This window comes from Coregonus lavaretus, assembly GCF_964263955.1.
Source record: "Coregonus lavaretus genome assembly, chromosome: 20".
Classification (NCBI taxonomy): domain Eukaryota; kingdom Metazoa; phylum Chordata; class Actinopteri; order Salmoniformes; family Salmonidae; genus Coregonus; species Coregonus lavaretus.
This window is the reverse complement of record NC_140007.1, coordinates 40645419-40671326: the sequence shown is the minus strand read 5'-3', so window position 1 is coordinate 40671326 and position 25908 is coordinate 40645419. Positions and strand designations below refer to the sequence as shown.

At 44.7% G+C, this 25908-nt stretch overlaps 1 protein-coding gene across 1 annotated transcript in view; it reads right to left on the bottom strand.

The window, feature by feature from the left end:
- LOC311148167 (fidgetin-like protein 2) overlaps positions 1-25664 on the bottom strand; it is a gene marked incomplete at both ends in the record, with an annotated part of 61435 nt that extends 35771 nt beyond the window's left edge. The window contains 2 exons of the mRNA XM_084185055.1: positions 2334-2367; positions 25635-25664. Coding sequence (XP_084041181.1) covers positions 2334-2367; positions 25635-25664 — 64 coding nt within the window. The remainder of the gene's footprint in view (positions 1-2333; positions 2368-25634) is intronic.
- Positions 25665-25908: the final 244 nt, after the last annotated feature.

Here is a 25908-nt window from a genome sequence, read left to right as displayed (position 1 = left end):
TAAAGCAACACTTGAGTGGTTTAACGGGAAACATTTAAATGTCTTGGAATGGCCTAGTCAAAGCCCAGACCTCAATCCAATTGAGAATCTGTGGTATGACTTAAAGATTGCTGTACACCAGCGGAACCCATCCAACTTGAAGGAGCTGGAGCAGTTTTGCCTTGAAGAATAGGCAAATATCCCAGTGGCTAGATGTGCCAAGCTTATAGAGACATACCCCAAGAGACTTGCAGCTGTAATTGCTGCAAAAGGTGGCTCTACAAAGTACTGACTTTGGGGGGGTGAATAGTTATGCACGCTCAAGTTTTCAGTTTTTTTTGTCTTGTTTCTTGTTTGTTTCACAAGTAAAAATGTTTTGCATCGTCGAAGTGGTAGGCATGTTGTGTAAATCAAATGATACAAACCCCCAAAAAATCCATTTTAATTTCAGGTTATAAGGCAACAAAATAGGAAAAATGCCAAGGTGGGTGAATACTTTCGCGAGCCACTGTAACTACAATATCGGGCAAGGGTGTCAAACTCATTCCATGGAGGGCCTAGTGTCTGTGGGTTTTAGTTTTTTCCTTTCAATTAAGACATAGACAACCAGGTGTGGGGAGTTCCTTACTAATTAGTGACCTTAATTAATCAATCAAGGACAAGGGAGGAGCGAAAACCCGCAGACACTCGGCCCTCTGTGGAATGAGTTTGACACCTGTGATATACAGTGGGGGAAAAAAGTATTTAGTCAGCCACCAATTTTGCAAGTTCTCCCACTTAAAAAGATGAGAGAGGCATGTAATTTTCATCATAGGTACACGTCAACTATGACAGACAAATGGAGAAAAAGAAATCCAGAAAATCACATTGTAGGATTTTTAATGAATTTATTTGCAAATTATGGTGGAAAATAAGCATTTGGTCACCTACAAACAAGCAAGATTTCTGGCTCTCACAGACCTGTAACTTCTTCTTTAAGGGGCTCCTCTGTCCTCCACTCGTTACCTGTATTAATGGCACCTGTTTGAACTTGTTATCAGTATAAAAGACACCTGTCCACAACCTCAAACAGTCACACTCCAAACTCCACTATGGCCAAGACCAAAGAGCTGTCAAAGGACACCAGAAACAAAATTGTAGACCTGCACCAGGCTGGGAAGACTGAATCTGCAATAGGTTAAGCAGCTTGGTTTGAAGAAATCAACTGTGGGAGCAATTATTAGGAAATGGAAGACATACAAGACCACTGATAATCTCCCTCGATCTGGGGCTCCACACAAGATCTCACCCCGTGGGGTCAAAATGATCACAAGAACGGTGAGCAAAAATCCCAGAACCACACGGGGGGACCTAGTGAATGACCTGCAGAGAGCTGGGACCAAAGTAACAAAGCCTACCATCAGTAACACACTACGCCGCCAGGGACTCAAATCCTGCAGTGCCAGACGTGCCCCCCTGCTTAAGCCAGTACATGTCCAGGCCCGTCTGAAGTTTGCTAGAGTGCATTTGGATGATCCAGAAGAGGATTGGGAGAATGTCATATGGTCAGATGAAACCAAAATATAACTTTTTGGTAAAAACTCAACTCGTCGTGTTTGGAGGACAAAGAATGCTGAGTTGCATCCAAAGAACACCATACCTACTGTGAAGCATGGGGGTGGAAACATCATGCTTTGGGGCTGTTTTTCTGCAAAGGGACCAGGACGACTGATCCGTGTAAAGGAAAGAATGAATGGGGCCATGTATCGTGAGATTTTGAGTGAAAACCTCCTTCCATCAGCAAGGGCATTGAAGATGAAATGTGGCTGGGTCTTTCAGCATGACAATGATCCCAAACACACCGCCCGGGCAACGAAGGAGTGGCTTCGTAAGAAGCATTTCAAGGTCCTGGAGTGGCCTAGCCAGTCTCCAGATCTCAACCCCATAGAAAATCTTTGGAGGGAGTTGAAAGTCCGTGTTGCCCAGCGACAGCCCCAAAACATCACTGCTCTAGAGGAGATCTGCATGGAGGAATGGGCCAAAATACCAGCAACAGTGTGTGAAAACCTTGTGAAGACTTACAGAAAACGTTTGACCTGTGTCATTGCCAACAAAGGGTATATAACAAAGTATTGAGAAACTTTTGTTATTGACCAAATACTTATTTTCCACCATAATTTGCAAATAAATTCATTAAGAATCCTACAATGTGATTTTCTGGATTTTTTTCCCTAATTTTGTCTGTCATAGTTGACGTGTACCTATGATGAAAATGACAGGCCTGTCTCATCTTTTTAAGTGGGAGAACTTGCACAATTGGTGGCTGACTAAATACTTTTTTTCCCCACTGTAGGGGATAGGTGTAGGGTACTTACTATAAGGGGTAATGGGACTCAGCATTCTGTGGAGCTGGTCTCAGTTAGGAGGAGAGTAGTTCTGTGAGAGTAGTCCAGGAACCAGCCAGGTCCAGGTTAGCATCTGTCTGGCTGTAGTCCATCACTGTTAGGGGCTGCCAGTACTAATACACTACAACACCCTAACCCTGTAGAAGGAGAGGAGAGGCAGTTACAGACCAGCTACAGACCAGTTACAGACCAGTTACAGACCAGTTACAGATGCACAATGTCTTTGGACGAACTTTTTTTTTAATTGCGGAGGGGACTGTGGATCTGTGTATGTCCGTCCGTCCGTTAGTTCGAACGTTAGTCACACGCAATATCTCAGACAGCACTGGGCCGACTTGGACGAAACTTGGGTGAATGATGCGTCTTGCCATAGAGATCCGGCATTTACAAAATCACACTGATTAGCCCAAAGCGGGAGCTATAGTAATTAACTGATATTTGTTAGTTGGGGGGGGGTCATTCATGGGGGATAACATGTTTACTGTTGCCTTGTTTTATTTAAATTGATTTAAACAGGGAACTCCCATTGCAGGGCGCACACAATCATACAAATTCACAATATTTACAAATCCAACTCAATGAAAACATGCATTATTTACAAGCAATTTAAGAAAGGTAACTTACAAAACACGATTATGAAAAACAACCAGCCGACTGCCCTAGCGGCACCAAAACATTCGACTTTAGAGAGTTCTGGAGATCATTCCACAAGTAAGCACACGCATACACTCACACACGTATGCAAGTAAGCACGAGTGTATGTACACACACACGCATACAAGCACGCTAGCACGTACACACACACACACACACACACACCAATACACAGGCATCAACTAACCATTTCACACACACTAATCTAAACACACAACATATATGAAAAAATTCTAACAAACACAAACACACACGTCCACACTAACACTCGCTGTCTCCCAAATTGAGGCACACAAAGACACAGAGGTACAGATGCGGTCAAATATATTGGCACCGTTGCATAAATCACTATTTATTCTAAAATAAGTAGAAATTGAAAATACTTATGGTATTTGTTTGATTTACAACTTCACAGGACAAAGAAGAAAACAATTATCTAAACCAAAATGTCAAAGTCAAACCAAAATATCAAAGTCAAATATGGCCTGGACTAAGTTATTCAAAATTCAAATTAATTTTGTTGGAGACAATGATTCTCATTTACTGTGTAATTTATCTCACCTGTGGAGGTTGCAGGTGACTACAGGGTAAAAATTGGCATTCACCAATAACAAAATAAAGAAAATAGAACATTTTGTTCCATTGCACTCAATTGTAAAGTGCAAGGGTGCCAATATATTTGACCACATCTGTATTGATTAGCCTGAGGCAGACAGGAACGGACATAGAGCATTAAGCTGATTGTGAGGCTGTGGCCAGAGAGCAGAGCTCTAAAGAGGGCTTTCTAAATCTGACTCCGTCAGCTAAAGAACCAGAATACCTCTGTTTCTGTGCGATAGCTGAGACCAGTGCTCTGTGCGTTAGCTGAGACCAGTGCTCTGTGTGTTCGCTGAGACCAGTACTCTGTGCATTCGCTGAGACCAGTGCTCTGTGAGTTAGCTGAGACCAGTGCTCTGTGCGTTAGCTGAGACCAGTGCTCTGTGCGTTAGCTGAGACCAGTGCTCTGTGCGTTAGCTGAGACCAGTGCTCTGTGCATTCGCTGAGACCAGTGCTCTGTGTGTTCGCTGAGACCAGTACTCTGTGCATTCGCTGAGACCAGTGCTCTGTGAGTTAGCTGAGACCAGTGCTCTGTGCGTTAGCTGAGACCAGTGCTCTGTGCGTTAGCTGAGACCAGTGCTCTGTGCGTTAGCTGAGACCAGTGCTCTGTGCATTCGCTGAGACCAGTGCTCTATTCATCGCTGAGACCAGTGCTCTGTGCATTAGCTGAGACCAGTGCTCTGTGCATTAGCTGAGACCAGTGTTCTGTGCATTAGCTGAGACCAGTGCTCTGTGCATCGCTGAGACCAGTGCTCTGTGCATTCGCTGAGACCAGTGCTCTGTGCGTCAGCTGGGACCAGTGCTCTGTGCGTCAGCTGAGACCAGTGCTCTGTGCGTTAGCTGAGACCAGTGCTCTGTGCGTTAGCTGAGACCAGTGCTCTGTGCGTTAGCTGAGACCAGTGCTCTGTGCGTTAGCTGAGACCAGTGCTCTGTGCGTTAGCTGAGACCAGTGCTCTGTGCGTTAGCTGAGACCAGTGCTCTGTGAGTTAGCTGAGGCCAGTGCTCTGTGCGTTAGCTGAGACCAGTGCTCTGTGCGTTAGCTGAGACCAGTGCTCTGTGCGTTAGCTGAGACCAGTGCTCTGTGAGTTAGCTGAGACCAGTGCTCTGTGCGTTACCTAAAATCAGTGCTCTGTGTGTTCGCTGAGACCAGTGCTCTGTGCATTCGCTGAGACCAGTGCTCTGTGCATTCGCTGAGACCAGTGCTCTGTGCATTAGCTGAGACCAGTGCTCTGTGCATTCGCTGAGACCAGTGCTCTGTGCATTAGCTGAGACCAGTGCTCTGTGCATCGCTGAGACCAGTGCTCTGTGCATTCGCTGAGACCAGTGCTCTGTGCGTCAGCTGGGACCAGTGCTCTGTGCGTTAGCTGAGACCAGTGCTCTGTGCGTTAGCTGAGACCAGTGCTCTGTGCGTTAGCTGAGACCAGTGCTTTGTGCGTTAGCTGAGACCAGTGCTCTGTGCGTTAGCTGTGACCAGTGCTCTGTGCGTTAGCTGAGACCAGTGCTCTGTGCGTTAGCTGAGACCAGTGCTCTGTGAGTTAGCTGAGACCAGTGCTCTGTGAGTTAGCTGAGACCAGTGCTCTGTGCGTTAGCTGAGACCAGTGCTCTGTGCGTTAGCTGAGACCAGTGCTCTGTGAGTTAGCTGAGACCAGTGCTCTGTGCGTTAGCTGAGACCAGTGCTCTGTGCGTTAGCTGAGACCAGTGCTCTGTGCGTTAGCTGAGACCAGTGCTCTGTGCGTTAGCTGAGACCAGTGCTCTGTGCGTTAGCTGAGACCAGTGCTCTGTGCGTTAGCTGAGACCAGTGCTCTGTGCGTTAGCTGAGACCAGTGCTCTGTGAGTTAGCTGAGACCAGTGCTCTGTGCGTTAGCTGAGACCAGTGCTCTGTGCGTTAGCTGAGACCAGTGCTCTGTGCGTTAGCTAAGGCTGAGATGCATATCCCTGCTCTGTTGCTCTGTGCGTTAGCTGAGGCTGAGATGCATATCCCTGCTCTGTTGCATTAGCTGGGGCTGTAAAGACTGCGTTCTCATGAGACTAAAAACACAATTAGGCAGTAGAAGTAGTCAAAATAATGAGAAACAATGTTTCCTACAACAACAATGTTTGACCCACAGCATGTATTCGATTTTTGGCTGACTTATCTTCCAGTTTTCAGATATACTCTTGATACAAATGAAAGGAAATGTCAAAACAAGGACATTACATTTTTGTTTTTGCTCTACTTTCCAGGGAAAATAAAACATCATTTTATTTTAGCAGATAATAAAAGCCAAGCATTTCTAGGGAAATCAGATGAAATGTATTATAATCCTGCTGCAAATTCTATCTTTGTTGATCTAATATGACTTCAGCCTCTCCAACAACCCCAGAACAATATCAGTTCACAGAGAATTGAACAGATCTTACATAAAAATGGCAATCATACTATGTCATGTCTCAAACGGTGCACGTATTAAAACAACTTGGTTCTCAAAACATAATGTATAAATCCACATACTGTTTCAAACCAGCTAGAAGAGTATTAGGCTAAATATTGAAAAAGGTCTGTTGACAGTCAGAATTAACGTGCAATTTTCCGTTACATACAGGATTAGAAGATAATATTAATATATATTTTTAAAAGGTAACACATTTTTTAACAACTTAAAATCCATGAATATCCTAAATCTGTAATGTGGATTTTAGCATGTTTCATAAATGCAATAAAGAGCATGAAACTCTACGTAAAGCAGTCCAACCATTACCATCCAATCATATGGAAGTGAATATTATGAAATAACCCCACCGCACGCCTGTCCCTGAACAACAGGCTGCACAAGGCTTCTTTCTGTCTGAAGTGGGTTGAACTGATTCTACTTCTCCTGAGACACACACATCTCTAAATGAACTTTTCCAAGTAGACTCATTTCTAAAAGCTGACAATTGCTTTGCAATAAACAGTGCTATTTATACAATTCTATAAATATTAAATAGTGCAAGCAATGAGAAAGAAGTATAGAAAAAAAGAATGGCAGAGAGAGGACAGAGAGAGGGCAGAGAGAGGGCAGAGAGAGGACAGAGAGAGGACAGAGAGAGAACAGAGAGAGGACAGAGAGAGGACAGAGAGAGGACAGAGAGAGGGCAGAGAGAGGACAGAGAGAGGACAGAGAGAGGACAGAGAGAGGGCAGAGAGAGGACAGAGAGAGGACAGAGAGAGGGTAGAGAGAGAACAGAGAAAGCCACAGGGGCTAAACAGATGGACAGATAGACAGAAGAACACGAGATGTTGAGGTTGGGAATGTACCTAGTGGCCAGAGACAAGTCCAGGCTTCCTGTACTCCTTTACACCCCCAGAGATAGAGCCAAGTCAAACAGACAGACAGCAGCCGCCTCCTACCACGCTACAGTATAAACACAACACAGTGCTGCAGTCACAACACTCCAACACTGAGACAGAGGAGAGAGAAGCTGTTCTTACCTATTCATGCCTGCATGTCCTCTTTCTATCAGATCTGAACGCAGCAGTTAGATAATCCTGTGGAGCAGAGAGCAGAGTGAGTTGACCTTGTGTTCACTGCTGGGCTTCTTTTTTCTTCACATATGGGACACAACTCAACTCTCCTTCTCCCTCCCTCCCTCCTGCCTCTCGCTCTCTTTCTAGCTCTGCCTGCCAGTGACAACAGTGCACACACACAATTCCCCTCCCCCATCGCTCCCATCCATCCCTCCCTCCCTCTTTATGTTAAAAGTATTTAAGCAGGGAGAGAGAATGAGAGTGGGGGAGTTGACCAATCATGCTTTGAGAGAGAGAGGGAAGGAGAGAAGAGGAAAGAGGTTTGGAGGGAATTGAGTTTCTCCCAGGAGAATTATCTAGGGGCAGGGGGGTAAGGGGAAGAAGATAAGAGGAAGAGTGCTTACAGATTTGTGTGGAAACACTCTCATTTAACTCCCCTCAGTTTTGTGTCCTGAGATAAAATACTGATAGTCCAGATTGTTTATTTTCTTTATTCCACAGGTATGACAATTCATGTAATTAATTCACAAATAGGATTTTGGTCATAGAAGCCATCTGACATCCCAAACACTATAAAATAAAACGGATTGCAAATCTCTTCAAATCAATTTCCTAATTTGTTATACTGTAATAACAGCTCAATCCACAATCCAACTAAACTGAACAGTTGAAGCTCAACAGTTTTCTCTGTTTCTAGTTTGGACAGTACGGTAAGGGGAGGACAGAACAGAATGTTAAATGGATGTGATGTTGATGATGTAAGCTGTTCCTACAGTTGGCTCCAAAATTACTGGCACCCCTGACTGGCAATGCACAAACAATACTTTAAAAAATAGAGATAGAGATAAACTCAAAATACCAACATGTGAGAAATACTGTACTATATTCATGTTTCAATGGAACCAACCAAAATCATACAATTATTTAATACAAAATAAATGTTACCAAAATCAAGTTTTCATAATTTTTGGCACCCCTCATTTAGTACTTAGTGTAACCACCTCTGGCAAGGATAACAGCATGGAGTCTTTTACTGTAATGTTTGACTAGGTTAAGGAACACATTTGGAGGGATTTTGGACCATTCCTCTATGCAGATCCTTCCAAGATCCTTCACATTCTTGGGTTTGCGCTTATCAACTGCCCTCTTCAACTCAGCCCACAGATTTTCAATTGGATTGAGGTCCAGCGACTGAGATGGCCATGGCAGAACATTGATTTTGTTGTCACAGAACCATTTCTGTGTGGATCTTGAGGTATGTTTTGGGTCATTGTCTTGTTGGAAAGTCCACCTACGGCGAAGTCCCAGCCTTCTGGCAGAGGCAACCAGATTGTCAGCCAAAATTGCCTGATACTTGGTGGAATTCATTATGACACCAATCTTAACCAGTGCCCCTGGACCTCTGGAATTAAAACAGCCCCAAAACATCACTGACCCACCATCATATTTCACCGTGGGTATGAGGTGCCTCCCCTTCTATGCATCTCTGTTTGGACGCCAAACATGCCGATGCTGTATTTGACCAAAACGTTCAATTTTGGTCTCATCTGACCAGAGCACCTTCTTCCAGTCATAATTTAAATGACATTTGGCAAACTCCAAGCGCTTGCGTCTGTGTCTTGGGGTCAGAAAGGGCTTTCTTCTGGCAACCCTTCCAAAGAGCCTGTGGTTGTGGAGGTGGCGTCTGATGGTGCTTTTTGAAACCTGGTGACCCCAAGATGCCACCAAGGCCTGCAATTCTTTCACAGTGATTCTTGGGGATTTTGTTGCTTCTCTCACCATCCTCCTCCCTATCCTGGGGGGCAAAATGCATTTGCATCCTCTACCCGTGAGGTTTTCAACTGTTCCATATCTTTTTTTTATTATTATAATTGCCCTGACAGTGCTCAGTGGTATATTCAATCGTTTGTGGATCTTCTTGTAGCCATTACCAGATTTATGAAGGTCTACGACCATCTGTCTCTTTTGAACTGCAAGTTCTTTTGTTTTCTTCATGGTATTGGATGACAAAGGGATATTGCATGCGTGTTACCTCATTTTTATACCCTAGTGAAACAGGAAGTGATGTAATGGCTCAATATAGTTCCTTAAGACTTAGATAAACTTAAATAAGTGGAATTTAATTCCTGGTTTAATTTTGGTAGATGTTATCTACAATAATCTTTAAGGGTGCCATTAATTGTGAAACCTTGATTTCTCTCTCTCTCTCTCTCTCTCTCTCTCTCTCTCTCTCTCTCTCTCTCTCTCTCTCTCTCTCTCTCTCTCTCTCTCTCTCTCTCTCTCTCTCTCTCTCTCTCTCTCTCTCTCTCTCTCTCCCTACCTCTCCCCTCTCTCACTCTCTCTCTCTCTCTCTCTCTCTCTCTCTCTCTCCTCTCTCTCTCTCTCTCTCTCTCTCTCTCTCTCTCTCTCTCTCTCTCTGTAGCACCACAGCTGTGTGCCTGGTTTTAGAGTCACACCAAAGACCACATGTCCAGCAGAACTCCTCCTGTTACACACAGACACTAAACTACTCTCCACACACACACATCCATCCCCACCACGTTACCACACATTTTATCTCCTGCCCTGCCTTGTCTTACCACACGTGACACACACACACACACACACACACCTACACTCAGACACAGAGACACACACCACTCACCAACACACAGACACACACACACACACACACACTGACACTGACACCGACACACACAGACACACAGACACAGAGACACAAAGACACAGAGACACACACGGAGCATACATAGAGTGAGTGGCTGGATATAGAGGGGACACGGCGCTATCGTATGTTTGGTGTTCAGAGCATCCCAGGATCTCAAACCCTTCATCATGCATATAACATGCAAATCATTTGTTTACTGCAAAGGAGCTGGCCGTATTATTCATCACATGATGTTGGTTCCTCTGGCATCATTTATACAGGCTATCTTTACCTTATAGCCAGTTAAAAGTAGGTGTCCCCTTGGAAGACGTGACCTCATTTATTTGGCAGAGGCTATAAGTAACCTCACAAAACAGTCTATGGCCATGCATTCTAAGTGGTATGCTGGTGTGGATATTGGAACAGAACCTTTCTCTGGTTGATCCACTGGCTGAGCTGATTGAGCGCTGATTGAACCTCTATGGGGATGAAAGGTGAATTGATGAAGATGTTGAAAACAGAACACTGCCTTTCTTCTCTCCTCCTCTACCACTCTCTTCTCCTCCCTTCTCTCCTCCTCTACTACTCTCTTCTTCTCTCTCCTCTCCTCCTCTACCACTGTCACGACTTCCGCCGAGGCTGCCTCCCCTCCTTGTTCGGGCAGGTTTCGGCATTCGTCGTCACCGGCTTACTAGCTACTGCCGATCCCATTCTCATCACTCCACTTGTTATGTCTTGTCTTGTCAATCACACACACCTGGTGCTCATTTCCCTAATTAGTATGTGTATAAGTGTTCCCTCTTTTCCCCTTGTCTTTGTGAGTGATTGTTTATTGTGAGAGCGAGTAGCTCGGTTGAGCTACTCTTCCAGTTGTATTTGCCAAGGTGGAATATTTTCCCTTGTTATAGTTTCATTTTGACGCTGGGTGCGTTTGATTTATGTAAACGGAATAAACTCTGGACTTCGGTGTATTAAATTACTAAAATGTAAATGTTTTACCTCCTGCGCCTGACTCCTTCATTCACACCTCGTCACAGAATCACTCACCCGCTGAATGGAGTCAGCAGGAGAAGACTGCATGCCTGGAGTTGTGGCAAGGGTCCAGGAGCATTCCTCGATGCTGGCCAGCTTGGGGGAAGCGATGGATCGGGTTCTTCAGGTAGTAGAACGCCTGGAGAGGAGAGGACCCGATCTATCGAGATCAGCTGGTCAACCGGATCCAGCCACCTACACCCCAGCCCCTGGAGGGATCCAGATATCCTGTCCACTGGCGTTTGATGGGACGGCAGCGTGATGTAAGGGATTTCTGCTCCAACTTGAGCTGTATTTCTCCAGCATCAGGCCGGTGCCACTGGAGCGGGAGAAGGTATCCGTCCTCGTTTCCTGCCTTTGTGGGAGAGCCCTGGAGTGGGCCAACGTGGTGTGGAGCGAGGGAGGTGCTGCATTGGAGGACTACGGGGAGTTTGCTCGCCTCTTTCAGGCCGTTTTAGATCACCCGTCTGAGGGTCGAGAGGCAGGCGAACGACTGGTTCATCTGAGGCAGGGGACGAGGACCGCACAGGACTATGCGCTGGAGTTCCGGTCGCTGGCAGCGGGGTCCGGGTGGAACGAGCGGGCCCTGATCGACCATTTCCGGTGCCACCTAAGGGAGGACATCCAACGGGAGCTAGCCTGCCGTGATGCCATGCTATCGTTCTCCCAACTGGTGGACATGTCCATCCGGCTGGACAATCTGCTAGCAACCAGAGGACGTCCTGTTAGGGGTCTGTCCGTTCCCATTCCGGACGACTCTGACCCCGAGCAGATGGAGCTGGGGGGAGCCGCCGGTCGAGAGAGCGCAGGAGGACAATCCACCTCACGTCGCAGTCAACGTTCTTTTGGGTCTGGAGGCGGTAGGCAGGGTACTCACGCATCACCCCAGGTAACGAACACCCAAACTTGTTCAGAGCCCTTTGTGGCGCACTGTACCTTATCTATCTCCTTTCCCGATCACCTGATAGTTTCCCAGTGTAAGGCGCTAGTCAATTCAGGCGCAGCTGGGAACTTTATGGACAGGGCATTTGCACGCCGTCAAGGCATTTCATTGGTTCCCCTATCCATTCCACTCCCCATCAGAGCACTTGATAGTCGACCATTAGGGTCCGGGTTGGTTAAGGAGGTTACTGTACCAGTCACCATGATTACACAGGAGACGCATGTTGAGCAGATCACTTTTTTGATTACTGAGTCTCCTGCTTACCCTGTAGTCTTAGGTATTCCATGGTTAGCCCTTCACAACCCCAATTTTTCATGGCCGCAGAGGGTTCTTACGGGGTGGTCGCATGAGTGTCCAGGTAGGTATCTAGGTGTTTCCATTGGTGCTATCACGGTGGAAAGTCCAGACGGTACTCCCACAGTGCGCATTCCCCCAGAATACCATGATCTGGCGCTCGCGTTTTCCAAGATGCAAGCGACTAAATTACCACCTCATCGGGAGGGGGATTGCGCGATAAACCTTCAGGTAGACGCTGTACCTTCCAGGAGTCATGTGTATCCCCTGTCGCAGGCTGAAACGGAGGCTATGGAAACATACGTCACCGAGTCCCTGCGCTAGGGGTATATACGTCCCTCCACTTCACCTGCTTCCTCAAGTTTCTTTTTTGTGAAGAAGAAAGATGGTGGTTTACGCCCGTGCATTGATTATCGACCACTGAATAAGGTGATGGTACGATTTAGTTATCCTCTTCCCCTCATTCCTTCAGCGATTGAGTCAATGCATGGGGCCCGTTTTTTCACCAAATTAGACCTCAGGAGTGCCTACAACCTGGTGCGTGTTCGGGAAGGGGATGAGTGGAAAACAGCATTCAGCACAACCTCGGGGCATTATGAACATCTGGTGATGCCCTACGGTTTGATGAATGCTCCATCCGTTTTCCAGTCCTTTGTGAATGAGGTGTTTCGGGACATGCTTGGTCGCGGTGTGGTGGTCTACATCGATGACATCCTGGTGTATTCCTCAACGCGCGCCAAGCATGTGTCCCTGGTTCGCAAGGTACTGGTCCGACTGCTGGAAAAAAGTATCTTTATGCCAAGGCAGAGAAGTGTGAGTTTTTCCAGCAGTCAATCTCCTTCCTCTGATATTGCATTACTACCACAGGTGTGGAGATGGAGGGAGATCGCATTTCAGCCGTGCGTAATTGGCCGACTCCAACCACGGTAAAGGAGGTGCAGCGCTTCCTTGGCTTTGCCAAATACTATCTGAGGTTTATTCTGGGCTTTGGCAAGGTCACAGCTCCCATTACCTCCTTGTTGAAGGGTGGGCCGTCCCGGCTCCGCTGGTCTGCTGAGCTGATTTGGCCTTCAGGTGATTGCGGGGTCTGTTCACCTCCGCCCCGGTACTGGCTCACCCCGATCCATCACTACCGTTCGTAGTGGAGGTGGATGCGTCCGAGGTAGGGATAGGCGCTGTCTTATCCCAACGCTCGGGCACGCCACCCAAGCTCCACCCCTGTGCCTTCTTTTCGAAGAAGCTCAGCTCGGCGGAGCAGAACTACGGCGTTGGTGATCGGGAGCTGCTGGCTGTTGTCCTAGCTTTGACGGTGTGGAGGCATTGGCTCGAAGGGGCGAAACACCCTTTCCTCGTCTGGAAAGACCACTGTAACCTGGAGTACATTCAGGCAGCGAGGAGGCTGAATCCTCACCAGGCCAGGTGGGCCCTCTTCTTCACCCGGTTTGATTTCACACTCTCATACATTCCGGATACGAAGAATGTGAAGGCAGACGCACTGTCTCGGCTGTATGACACAGAGGAGAGGCCCAGAGACAACACCCCCATACTCCCGACTGGACTGGACGCGGATATAGCGCAGGCATTACGCACAGATCCATCTCCACCGCAGTGTCCAGCTGGGCTGCAGTACGTGCCTGCGCTTATCTGTGATCATCTGATCTACTGGGCACACACGTAACCCTCCTCTGGTCATCCAGGTATCGGTCGTACTATGCGCTGCCTGACCGAAAAGTACTGGTGACCTACCTTGGCTAAGGACGTGAGGGTGTATGTTTCCTCCTACTCAGTGTGCGCCCAGAGTAAGGCACCTAGGCACCTCCCAGCGGGTAAGCTACAACCTTTACCAGTTCCACAACAACCATGGTCTCACCTTAGTATTGATTTTCTTACTGATCTTCCCCTTTCCCAAGGTAACACCACTATCCTGGTCGTTGTGGATCGCTTTTCGAAGTCCTGCCGCCTCCTTCCTCTGCCCGGTCTCCCCACGGCCCTACAAACTGCGGAGGCTCTGTTTACTCACGTCTTCCGGCACTACGGGGTACCAGAGGATATAGTGTCCGACCGAGGTCCCCAGTTCACTTCTAGAGTCTGGAAGGCGTTCATGGAACGTCTGGGGGTCTCGGTCAGCCTGACCTCTGGATTTCACCCCGAGAGCAATGGGCAGGTGGAAAGGGTGAATCAAGATGTGGGTAGGTTCCCTCGGACATATTGTCAGGACCGGCCGGGGGAGTGGTCGGTGTTCCTGCCATGGGCAGAATACGCTCAGAACTCTCTCCGCCACTCCTCCACTAACCTAACACCCTTCGAATGTGTTTTGGGTTACCAACCGGTCCTGGCACCGTGGCACCAGAGCCAGACTGAGGCTCCTGTGGTGGATGACTGGTTTCGGCGCGTGGAGGAGACCCCGAGGGGGGGGGGGGGGGGGTACTGTCACGACTTCTGCTGAGGCTGCCGCCCCTCCTTGTTCGGGCAGGTTTCGGTGTTCGTCGTCACCGGCTTACTAGCTACTGCCGATCCCATTCTCATCACTCCACTCTTCATGTCTTGTCTTGTCAATCACACACACCTGGTGCTCATTCCCCTAATTAGTATGTGTATAAGTGTTCCCTCTGTTCCCCTTGTCTTTGTGAGTGATTGTTTATTGTGAGAGCGAGTAGCTCGGTTGAGCTACTCTTCCAGTTGTATTTGCCAAGGTGGAATATTTTCCCTTGTTATAGTTTCGTTTTGACACAAACAGGCCCCACAGAGCCCCAGGACAGCAACATAATTAGACCCAACAAATCATGACAAAACAAAAAGATAATTACTCGACATATGAATCAACAACAAAAACACGGAGCAATCTGGAATGTTATTTGGCCCTAAACAGAGAGTACACTGTAGCAGAATACCTGACCACTGTGACTGACCTAAAATTAAGAAAATCCTTGACTATGTACAGACTCAGTGAGCATTGCCTTGCAATTGAGAGAGGCTGCCATCGGCAGACCTGGCTCTCAAGAGAAGACAGGCTATGTGCACACTGCCCACAAAATGAGGTGGAAACTGAGCTGCACTTCTTAACCTCCTGCCAACTGTATGACCATATTAGAGACACATATTTCCCTCAGATTACACAGACCCACAAAGATACATTCCCATGTATATTGGGTGAAATACCACAGTGTGCCATCACAGCAGCAAGAGTTGTGACCTGTTGCCACAAGAAAAGTGCAACCAGTGAAGAACAAACACCATTGTAAATGCAACCTATATTTATCTGTTTATTTATTTTTCCTTTCATACTTCAACTATTTGCACATTGTTACAACACTGTACATATCCAAAAATAAAACATTTGAAATGTCTATATATATATTTTTTTAATTATGAGTGTAATGTTTACTGTTCATTTTTTATTGTTTACTTCCCTTGTTTATTTCCTGTCTATTTCACTTGCTTTACCAATGGAAACATACGTTTCCCATGCCAATAAAGCCCTTTGAATTGAATTGAGAGAGCGAGAGAGAGAGAGAGAGAGAGAGAGAGAGAGAGAGAGAGAGAGAGAGAGAGAGAGAGAGAGAGAGAGAGACACTCCCATGCAGACCAGCCCTGCGCCAAATTTTATTTATCAGGGTGTTTGACAGGTGTCAGTCTCAAAAGTCACTCTGAAAACACCCATTCCTCCCTCTTTCACGTCACCACGTCACACTGTAAGAAACGGCTCTGAAACGCCCCAGAGCTGGAGAGGGATTCTCACAAGTCAAGACATTAGGCATTATGTTATCTTCTTTTACATATAATAAAAAACAGTTGATCAAAACAAGAGACATTAAGCAAGGTAGGGGAATTGAACTGTTACTGCAATCGTAGCAATCTGCTTTGGGCTGTTTGGCTTAATGGAGATAGAGGTCGAGAGTGTCAGCACTGTGTCAGGCGGCAGATCAACAACATGCTAGTGTTATTATCTCTCACTGCAGGGCATGTCAACTCAACACCTCTACAGCAGGTTGGCTGAGTTCTCTCTGGACTGTGTTAGAGGGTCAGCGTGTGTGTGTGTGTGTGTGTGTGTGTGTGTGCATGTGTGTGAACTGTGTTAGCAGGTCAGCTGGCTTAATCACCCGTGATCTGATGAATCTGATGAATAACGGTCATATTTACTTTGGTTAGATGGAAACCTGCAAGACAAGCACCGCATACCATGTTATCGTATGTTGATTAGCCTAGCTGGGCAAAATAATATGTCATAGTTGTAGATGGCTAGAAGAACATTTAGACCTAGCTGGTTTAATGTGTGGTTTTTAATCTGAGATGGTTTAATGTGTGGTTTCTAATCTGAGATGGTTTAATGTGTGGTTTCCAATCTGAGATGGTTTAATGTGTGGTTTCTAATCTGAGATGGTTTAATGTGTGGTTTCTAATCTGAGATGGTTTAATGTGTGGTTTCTAATCTGAGATGGTTTAATGTGTGGTTTCTAATCTGAGATGGTTTAATGTGTGGTTTCTCATCTGAGATGGTTTAATGTGTGGTTTCTAATCTGAGATGGTTTAATGTGTGGTTTCTAATCTGAGATGGTTTAATGTGTGGTTTCTAATCTGAGATGGTTTAATGTGTGGTTTCCAATCTGAGATGGTTTAATGTGTGGTTTCTAATCTGAGATGGTTTAATGTGTGGTTTCCAATCTGAGATGGTTTAATGTGTGGTTTCTAATCTGAGATGGTTTAATGTGTGGTTTCTAATCTGAGATGGTTTAATGTGTGGTTTCTAATCTGAGATGGTTTAATGTGTGGTTTCCAATCTGAGATGGTTTAATGTGTGGTTTCCAATCTGAGATGGTTTAATGTGTGGTTTCTAATCTGAGATGGTTTAATGTGTGGTTTCTAATCTGAGATGGTTTAATGTGTGGTTTCTAATCTGAGATGGTTTAATGTGTGGTTTCTAATCTGAGATGGTTTAATGTGTGGTTTCTAATCTGAGATGGTTTAATGTGTGGTTTCCAATCTGAGATGGTTTAATGTGTGGTTTCCAATCTGAGATGGTTTAATGTGTGGTTTCTAATCTGAGATGGTTTAATGTGTGGTTTCTAATCTGAGATGGTTTAATGTGTGGTTTCTCATCTGTAGCTCAGCTGGTAGAGCACGGCGCTTGTAACGCCAAGGTAGTGGGTTCGATCCCCGGGACCACCCATACACAAAAATATATGCACGCATGACTGTAAGTCGCTTTGGATAAAAGCGTCTGCTAAATGGCATATTATTATTATTATTATAATCTGAGATGGGTGCGTAATATAAGGAAAGAGCTCCAACTTGTGAATGGTTGAGAATGTAGGCCTGGTTATAGAAGGACTGGTAATATTTTTGGCTACAGACAACAGCTCAGGACAAAAGAGACGGAAGGGGGGAAGTCAGTGGACGGAAACATTTCCCGTTTTCATCCAGGACTGTCCCAAAATAAGAGGCACCTATTATTAGAGCTGTGTTGGGGAACTAACGAGAATGACGCTCGAGTCCCACCATCCCCCCACTGACCATGCTTTAAACATTTAACTGACCATGCCTAGACACTAAACATCCCCACTGACCATGCTTTAAACATTTAACTGACCATGCCTAGACACTAAACATCCCCACTGACCATGCTTTAAACATTTAACTGACCATGCCTAGACACTAAACATCCCTACTGACCATGCTTTAAACATTTAACTGACCATGCCTAGACACTAAACATCCCTACTGACCATGCTTTAAACAATTTAACTGACCATGCCTAGACACTAAACATCCCTACTGACCATGCTTTAAACAATTTAACTGACCATGCCTAGACACTAAACATCCCTACTGACCATGCTTTAAACATTTAACTGACCATGCCTAGACACTAAACATCCCTACTGACCATGCTTTAAACATTTAACTGACCATGCCTAGACACTAAACATCCCTACTGACCATGCTTTAAACATTTAACTGACCATGCCTAGACACTAAACATCCCTACTGACCATGCTTTAAACATTTAACTGACCATGCCTAGACACTAAACATCCCTACTGACCATGCTTTAAACATTTAACTGACCATGCCTAGACACTAAACATCCCTACTGACCATGCTTTAAACATTTAACTGACCATGCCTAGAAACTAAACATCCCTACTGACATGCCTTAAACTGGCCATGCTTCAAACTACTGGCTAAAGACTATCCACAGTGTGATCAATTCAATTACGGTATGTTTATTCAAAACAACACGTTTTAAAAGCATACAAAGTGTGAAATCATATGTTATAAATTGCATGTAACTTGTGGAAAACCGTGCGTGTGTGTTTGCGTGTGCATGTGCTGCTTGTGTGCATGCATGCATGCTTGTGTGTCTGTCTTTCTGTGAGTTTGTGTGTGTGTGTGTGTGTGTCTGTGTGTGATAATCAGTTTCAGGCTCCCGGGGTTGGGTGATATGATTTCATTAGAGCTGTGGAAGTGAGTGCTGGGGGTTTACCAGAGATTAGGGTAGTGGAAGGGGAGAAACCCTACCCCAGCCCCAGTTGCTTGTCCAGGGTTGGGTAGAGGGTGGTGGTGGTAGAGGTGGAGGGGAGACACACACACCGCGAGTAACACACACAGGCACACACACAAATACACACACACACAGACACACAAGTACGCACACACCCACGCACGTACGGCACGCACACACACAGGAGGAGGGGTGGGTCATTGGGATTATTGCAGGGCGGTTCAGCTGTTTATTATTCTCTCTCTAACAGCTGAACCTGGAGAATGAGACTGGAGCTGCCTGGGATCAACAGAGCACAGAGAGACAGCCTCACATACTGACACAGCACTGTGCACTTTGTGTGTGTGTGTGCGTGCGTGCGTGCGTGCGTGCGTGCGTGCGTGCGTGCGTGCGTGCGTGTGTGTGTGTGTGTGTGTGTGTGTGTGTGTGTGTGTGTGTGTGCGCATGCGCACGCTACAGGCTCAGAACAGACACACATCAGGGTCACTCACACAACTTAAGAGACACATCAGATTTACCGCTGCCTAAAGTGATAAGGGTAGTTCACAGATGAATGCCTATAGCTTAGCTTCACAGTTGTAATAGATGACCAGGATAAAGAGGTGGACAGCTTAGCTGCTTACTGTGGCTTTATTTCAGGTTTTGTGAGGCGCTTGCTTTCTTTTCTCTATAAAAAGAAAACACAGGCAGTAAAGTTTACAGTAGTGGTAAAGTTTTAGGCGCACTGTTGGTAGCATTTCATGAAACGTTAACGGCAAGCTACGGAGACAGAAGAAAGGTTCTATTGTTGTGAAAATGAGGAATGAGGAAGAAAAAGTGTCATTCCACCAATTCGGTGCCTTTTCAGAAGTGTAAGCTGGTCCCCCAAAAAACTTGTAACATTCTGTCATAAAGAGCACATGTTCAACTTAATAAAAAACAAGTTTTCCCATCTCAAGAGGTTAAGCAAAAAAAGGACTATAGTAAGTGCCTATTAAGTGCCAAATAAAGTAACAGGGATGATAGTATCAGGGTTGACAGTAACAGGGATGACCGTCACAGGGTTGACAGTAACATGGATGACAGTAACAGGGTTGACAGTAACAGGGTTGACCATAACAGGGTTGACTGTGACAGGGATGACAGTAACAGGGTTGACCGTACAGGGCTGACCGTAACAGGGTTGACAGACACAGGGTTGACCGTTACTGGGTTGACAGTGTCTTCTTAAATCAGCCATAAATCCCCTTGTGACAGGGGGAATGGACGTTTATTGTGTGCAACAGGGAGTCGCAATTGAATGCAAGTTTCACAAGAAAAAAATGAAATTGTTAAAACATGTCTACCCTGTCCTTCTATGGGTAACAGCATTGACGTGTTATGCTCTACCCCACTCAGTTTTTCACCACAAAACACAAGAAAATGACCAAAAACTGTAGAACCAGCTCACCTGATGGTACTCTATGATTTGACTATTAAATGTTCAATGTTTCGTTCAGAAAAAATATTTAAAAAGGAATAGTTTCCCCATATCAAAATGAGAGTTCAGTTCACGTAACAGGGTTGACCTTAAAATAAAGGACAGATGTAAATGAATCACTAATCACATGAAATAAATAATAACAATCTGACTTTATCAAAGCAACAAAATAACTAGGGCTTTACAATGATGGTAAAACTTGGAGACATTTGGGGATTAAGTAGGTTCAAATCTTACTGGAAGTGACACAGGGTTGACCGAGGGACATGTCAAAAGGGTGAATTTTGGCACTTTAGCAAGCGTGTAATCATATATATAAAACAATTGAATTCTCCAAGTGGTCTATATTAAGGGGCACTTCGTTTAAAGCTGCAATGTGTAAATGTTTGGGCGATCAGACTAAATTCACATAGAAATGTGACTTATAGATCTGTCATTATTATTATTATATTTTTTTTTTTGGGGGGGTAGATCAGCTTAATATTGCAGATAGATTGTAACTTCCATCAATGTAATTGTCTGCATCACTTCCAATCCCCCATGTTTTTTATATACACTGCTCAAAAAAATAAAGGGAACACTAAAATAACACATCCTGGATCTGAATGAATGAAATAATCTTATTAAATACTTTTTTCTTTACATAGTTGAATGTGTTGACAACAAAATCACACAAAAAGTATCAATGGAAATCAAATGTATCAACCCATGGAGGTCTGGATTTGGAGTCACCCTCAAAATTAAAGTGGAAAACCACACTACAGGCAGATCCAACTTTGATGTAATGTCCTTTAAACAAGTCAAAATGAGGCTCAGTAGTGTGTGTCGCCTACACGTGCCTGTATGACCTCCCTACAACGCCTGGGCATGCTCCTGATGAGGTGGCGGATGGTCTCCTGAGGGATCTCCTCCCAGACCTGGACTGAAGCATCCGCCAACTCCTGGACAGTCTGTGGTGCAACGTGGCGTTGGTGGATGGAGCGAGACATGATGTCCCAGATGTGCTCAATTGGATTCAGGTCTGGGGAACGGGCGGGCCAGTCCATAGCATCAATGCCTTCCTCTTGTAGGAACTGCTGACACACTCCAGCCACATGAGGTCTAGCATTGTCTTGCATTAGGAGGAACCCAAGGGCCAACCGCACCAGCATATGGTCTCACAAGGGGTCTAAGGATCTCATCTCGGTACCTAATGGCAGTCAGGCTACCTCTGGCGAGCACATGGAGGGCTGTGCAGCCCCCCAAAGAAATGCCACCCCACACCATGACTGACCCACCGCCAAACCGGTCATGCTGGAGGATGTTGCAGGCAGCAGAACGTTCTCCACGGCGTCTCCAGACTCTGTCACGTCTGTCACATGTGCTCAGTGTGAACTTGCTTTCATCTGTGAAGACCACAGGGCGCCAGTGGCGAATTTGCCAATCTTGGTGTTCTCTGGCAAATGCCAAACGTCCTGCACGGTGTTGGGCTGTAAGCACAACCCCCACCTGTGGACGTCGGGCCCTCATACCACCCTCATGGAGTCTGTTTCTGACCGTTTGAGCAGACACATGCACATTTGTGGCCTGCTGGAGGTCATTTTGCAGGGCTCTGGCAGTGCTCCTCCTGCTCCTCCTTGCACAAAGGCGGGGGTAGCAGTCCTGCTGCTGGGTTGTTGCCCTCCTACGGCCTCCTCCACGTCTCCTGATGTACTGGCCTGTCTCCTGATAGCGCCTCCATGCTCTGGACACTACGCTGACAGACACAGCAAACCTTCTTGCCACAGCTCGCATTGATGTGCCATCCTGGATGAGCTGCACTACCTGAGCCACCTGTGTGGGTTGTAGACTCCGTCTCATGCTACCACTAGAGTGAAAGCACCGCCAGCATTCAAAAGTGACCAAAACATCAGCCAGGAAGCATAGGAACTGAGAAGTGGTCTGTGGTCACCACCTGCAAAACCAGTCCTTTATTGGGGGTGTCTTGCTAATTGCCTATAATTTCCACCTGTTGTCTATCCATTTGCACAACAGCATGTGAAATTTATTGTCAATCAGTGTTGCTTCCTAAGTGGACAGTTTGATTTCACAGAAGTGTGATTGACAATTTTTTGGAGCAGTGTATATACTCCCCTTTCTTACTTTTCAACCCCGCCATCCTTTCCCTACTTGGAGTAAATTAGTGAACAACAATGCTTAGGCCTCTACTTCCAGCTTATACTTACTATCTACATTTTATGGACACAGTCAATTTTACAATAATTCTATTTTATTTGTTTTTGCTCCTGAACTTCTTCTACTCTCAACCTCTCCGATCATTTTCATGATGTCCATCCGGTTTGCTTCTATATGCCATATCTTTCTAACTGTGCTCTTTCCCAAAAGCTCCCAACATACAACCTATATACTTAATATGGACACAGTATGCTTACATTATTAGTTATCTTGTTATTATTTGTTGTTATTTGTTATTAGTCCCATCCTTCAACTCCATTCAACACCTCCCATCTATCTTAACACCATCCATATAGGATTTATATTTGCCATATATATTTCAACTGTACTGTGATGTTTTACAAAAGTTCTGAACCTTTCTATTCTCATTGCTTCTACAGATTGTGAATTAAAAATAAACATTTTTACTAAAAGTATTATTATATTATTGATCGATTGACTATGACTTTTCAGATCACCCAGTAATGCTATCTGCAAAGTTATCTCCAGGTAAATATTGCAATCCTTTAGCCATTCCTGGACCTGTGTCCAAAAACAATCTACAAATGGACAGAACCAAAACAAATGATCTAATGATTCTGTCTCTTCACAGCAAAATCTGCAGAGCTGGGAAGATTGTATCCCCCATATAAATAACATTCTATTGGTAGCAAGAATTGTATATAATAATTTAAATTGAAAGATTCTAATTTTTGAATCCGGTGTCGTTTTGCGTGTCAGTTCATAAACACTATGCCATGGGATCGGTACGTCAAAAATCTCTTCCCAACTATTTTGCAATCTATATGGGACGGCTGTCAATCCTTTGGTCCTTAAATGAAACTGATATACTTTTTTATTTATCACAGTTTTCCTTAACCAATTATGTTCTTTAATGCAAGGCCGACAGACAAGTTCCTTACTTTCTCCCCCTTCCACTTTCCTCTTCCATTTTTGCGGTAAGGCTGCAATTATTTGGTTGTAATTTTGGGTAGAGCAGACATTTCCATATGTTTTTGATAACTGCATGTGCGACAACTCCACCAGTCCTACCGATGATATCATTTACGAAGATTATACCTTTTTAAAACATTTTGTCAAAAAATAACGTTTTTTTGTCAATTAGTATATTTGAATTTAACCACAATATTTGTTGAATTGTTTGTTCTGTCGTTTCTGGAGGATTAAATTGAAATTGCAACCAACTTTCTATGGCTTGTTTTAGAAATAGTGATATTTGGGAGATGATTTCCTTTTCAAATAACTGAAAATGAGTGGTTGTAATCTGAATATAGGGAAAAAGGCCATTCTTGAACATTGGGTGAGACAATCTTACTAATTTGCTTGAGAACCAGTTCGTATTTAAGTATAACTTTTGTATGACTGAAGCTTTTAGTGATAGGTCTAATGCTTTAATATTTAATAATTTCTGTCCTCCGAATTCATATTCATTATATAAATAGGCCCTTTTAATTTTGTCTGGCTTGCCGTTCCAAGTAAAATTGAATATTTTTTTCTCATATAATTTAAAGAACTGTTCGCTAGGCGTAGGCAAGAACATAAGCAAATAGGTAAACTGGGATGATACTAAAGAGTTAATCAGGGTGATTTTTCCACAAATTGACGGGTATTTACCTTTCCATGGTAGCAAGATCTTATCTATTTTTGCTAACTTTCTATTAAAATGTATTGAAGTGAGATCATTTATTTCCTTTGAGATATGTATTCCGAGTATATCCACATCACCATCAGACCATTTTATTGGTAAACTACATGGTAATGTAAAATTTTTATTTTTTAGTAATCCAATACGTAATATAGTACATTTGTGATAATTTGGTTGTAATCCAGAGAGGTTAGAAAATGTATCTAGATCCTCTATGAGGCTGTGGAGGGATTCTAGTTGTGGATTTAAAAGAAAACATGAATCATCAGCGTACAATGACACCTTTGTTTTTAAGCCCTCGATTTCTAATCCTCTGATATTATTATTGGATCTGATTTTAATACCTAACATCTCGATGGCCACAATAAATAGATATGCCGATACTGGACAACCTTGTTTCACTCCTCTTGACAGTTTAAAACTTTCTGAGTTCTGTAATTCTTATTGAAAGCAAGTCTAAGAAGCAGTAGATCTGTTCTATGTGAGCTAATTTTAATACCTCCACAGAACTGGTTCAGGTGCAGATGCGTCAGTCCCATTCAGCTTTCTATTGGTATTGATTACTATACAACAAGAGTATTGTGCACCGCATCCCGCCACAGTATCACAGTGTGATTTCCCATGTCACAACCACAGTAAGGCCTGGGAAAGATGGGCTGACTCAGACTCAGGAAGCAGTGTGCTTTCATTTGAGCTACAGATAGAGGTAGAGAGAGAGAGAGGTAGAGAGGAGGTTCCAGACCAGACCCCTAATGCTGGCCAGCCCAGCACAATGTATTGATGCATACCTAATGGAACCCTGTTCCCTACACAGTGCACTAATATTGATTCAAAAGTAGTGCAGCCGTTTTGGGACACATCCAGAGAGAGATAAAGCTTGCTCCAGGCCCCTCGATGCAAGCCAGTCCAGCCCAGTCCCAGTTATTGCTGTAGTATGTCTCTCTCCTCTGGTGGACAAGATGAATAATTGATGGATGGCTGATTGGGAACTAAATTACATGGAGATTACTGGGACTGGGGCTGGGGCTCATGGAGCAGAGCATCTCTCTCTGAGACACTGGAGAGACTGAGATACTGTCAGATTGGCTGAGAGACTGTCAAAGAGGCTGAGAGACTGTCAGATTAACTGAGAGACTGTCAGAGAGACTGCGAGACAGTGTCAGATTGACTGAGAGACTGTCGTAGAGACTGAGAGACTGTCAGATTGTCTTAATTAGAGATGAGAAGAAGGAGGGAAAGTGTCATTCAGAGTTGCCTCTGCCCCTCCCTCCCTCCCTCCCTCCCTCCCTCCCTCCTTCCTCTCTCTCTCTCTTTTCCTTCCTCTTCTGGACATCCTGATATGACCTTCGTTTTCAACGATGGCATCTGTTTGTGCTGCTTTACTGAGGCTAGTGTGGGCCATGTTCCGCAATGTCTAGAATAGATCATTTCAATATATACGAATACATAATAACATCTATCTTACAATCTCTGTTATATTATTTTATTTGTGTGTGTGTTGAAGTGTGTGTGCATGTGTGTTTTCATTTTTCCTATAGTATCTGTACAATTTGATGTATCAGAGGCAGCTGGTCTGAAATAGGAACCATGATGAGAGATGGACAGACTGGGAATGTACAGTTGAAGTCGGAAGTTTACATACACCTTAGCCAAATACATTTAAACTCAGTTTTTCACAATTCCTGACATTTAATCCTAGTAAAAATTCCCTGTCTTAGGTCAGTTAGGATCATCACTTTATTTAAGAATGTAAAATGTCAGAATAATAAAATAAAATAAAATAAAATAAAATTATACCTGAGCGGTATGGCGGCTGCGTCTTCCCATGGTGTAATAGTAATAGTAGAGAGAATTATTTATTTCAGCTTTTATTTCTTTCATCACATTCCCAGTGGGTCAGAAGTTTACATTTACTCAATTAGTATTTGGTAGCATTGCCTTTAAATTGTTTAACTTGGGTCAAACGTTTCGGGTAGCCTTCCACAAGCTTCCCACAATAAGTTTGGTGAATTTTGGCCCATTCCTCCTGACAGAGCTGGTGTAACTGAGTCAGGTTTGTAGGCCTCCTTGC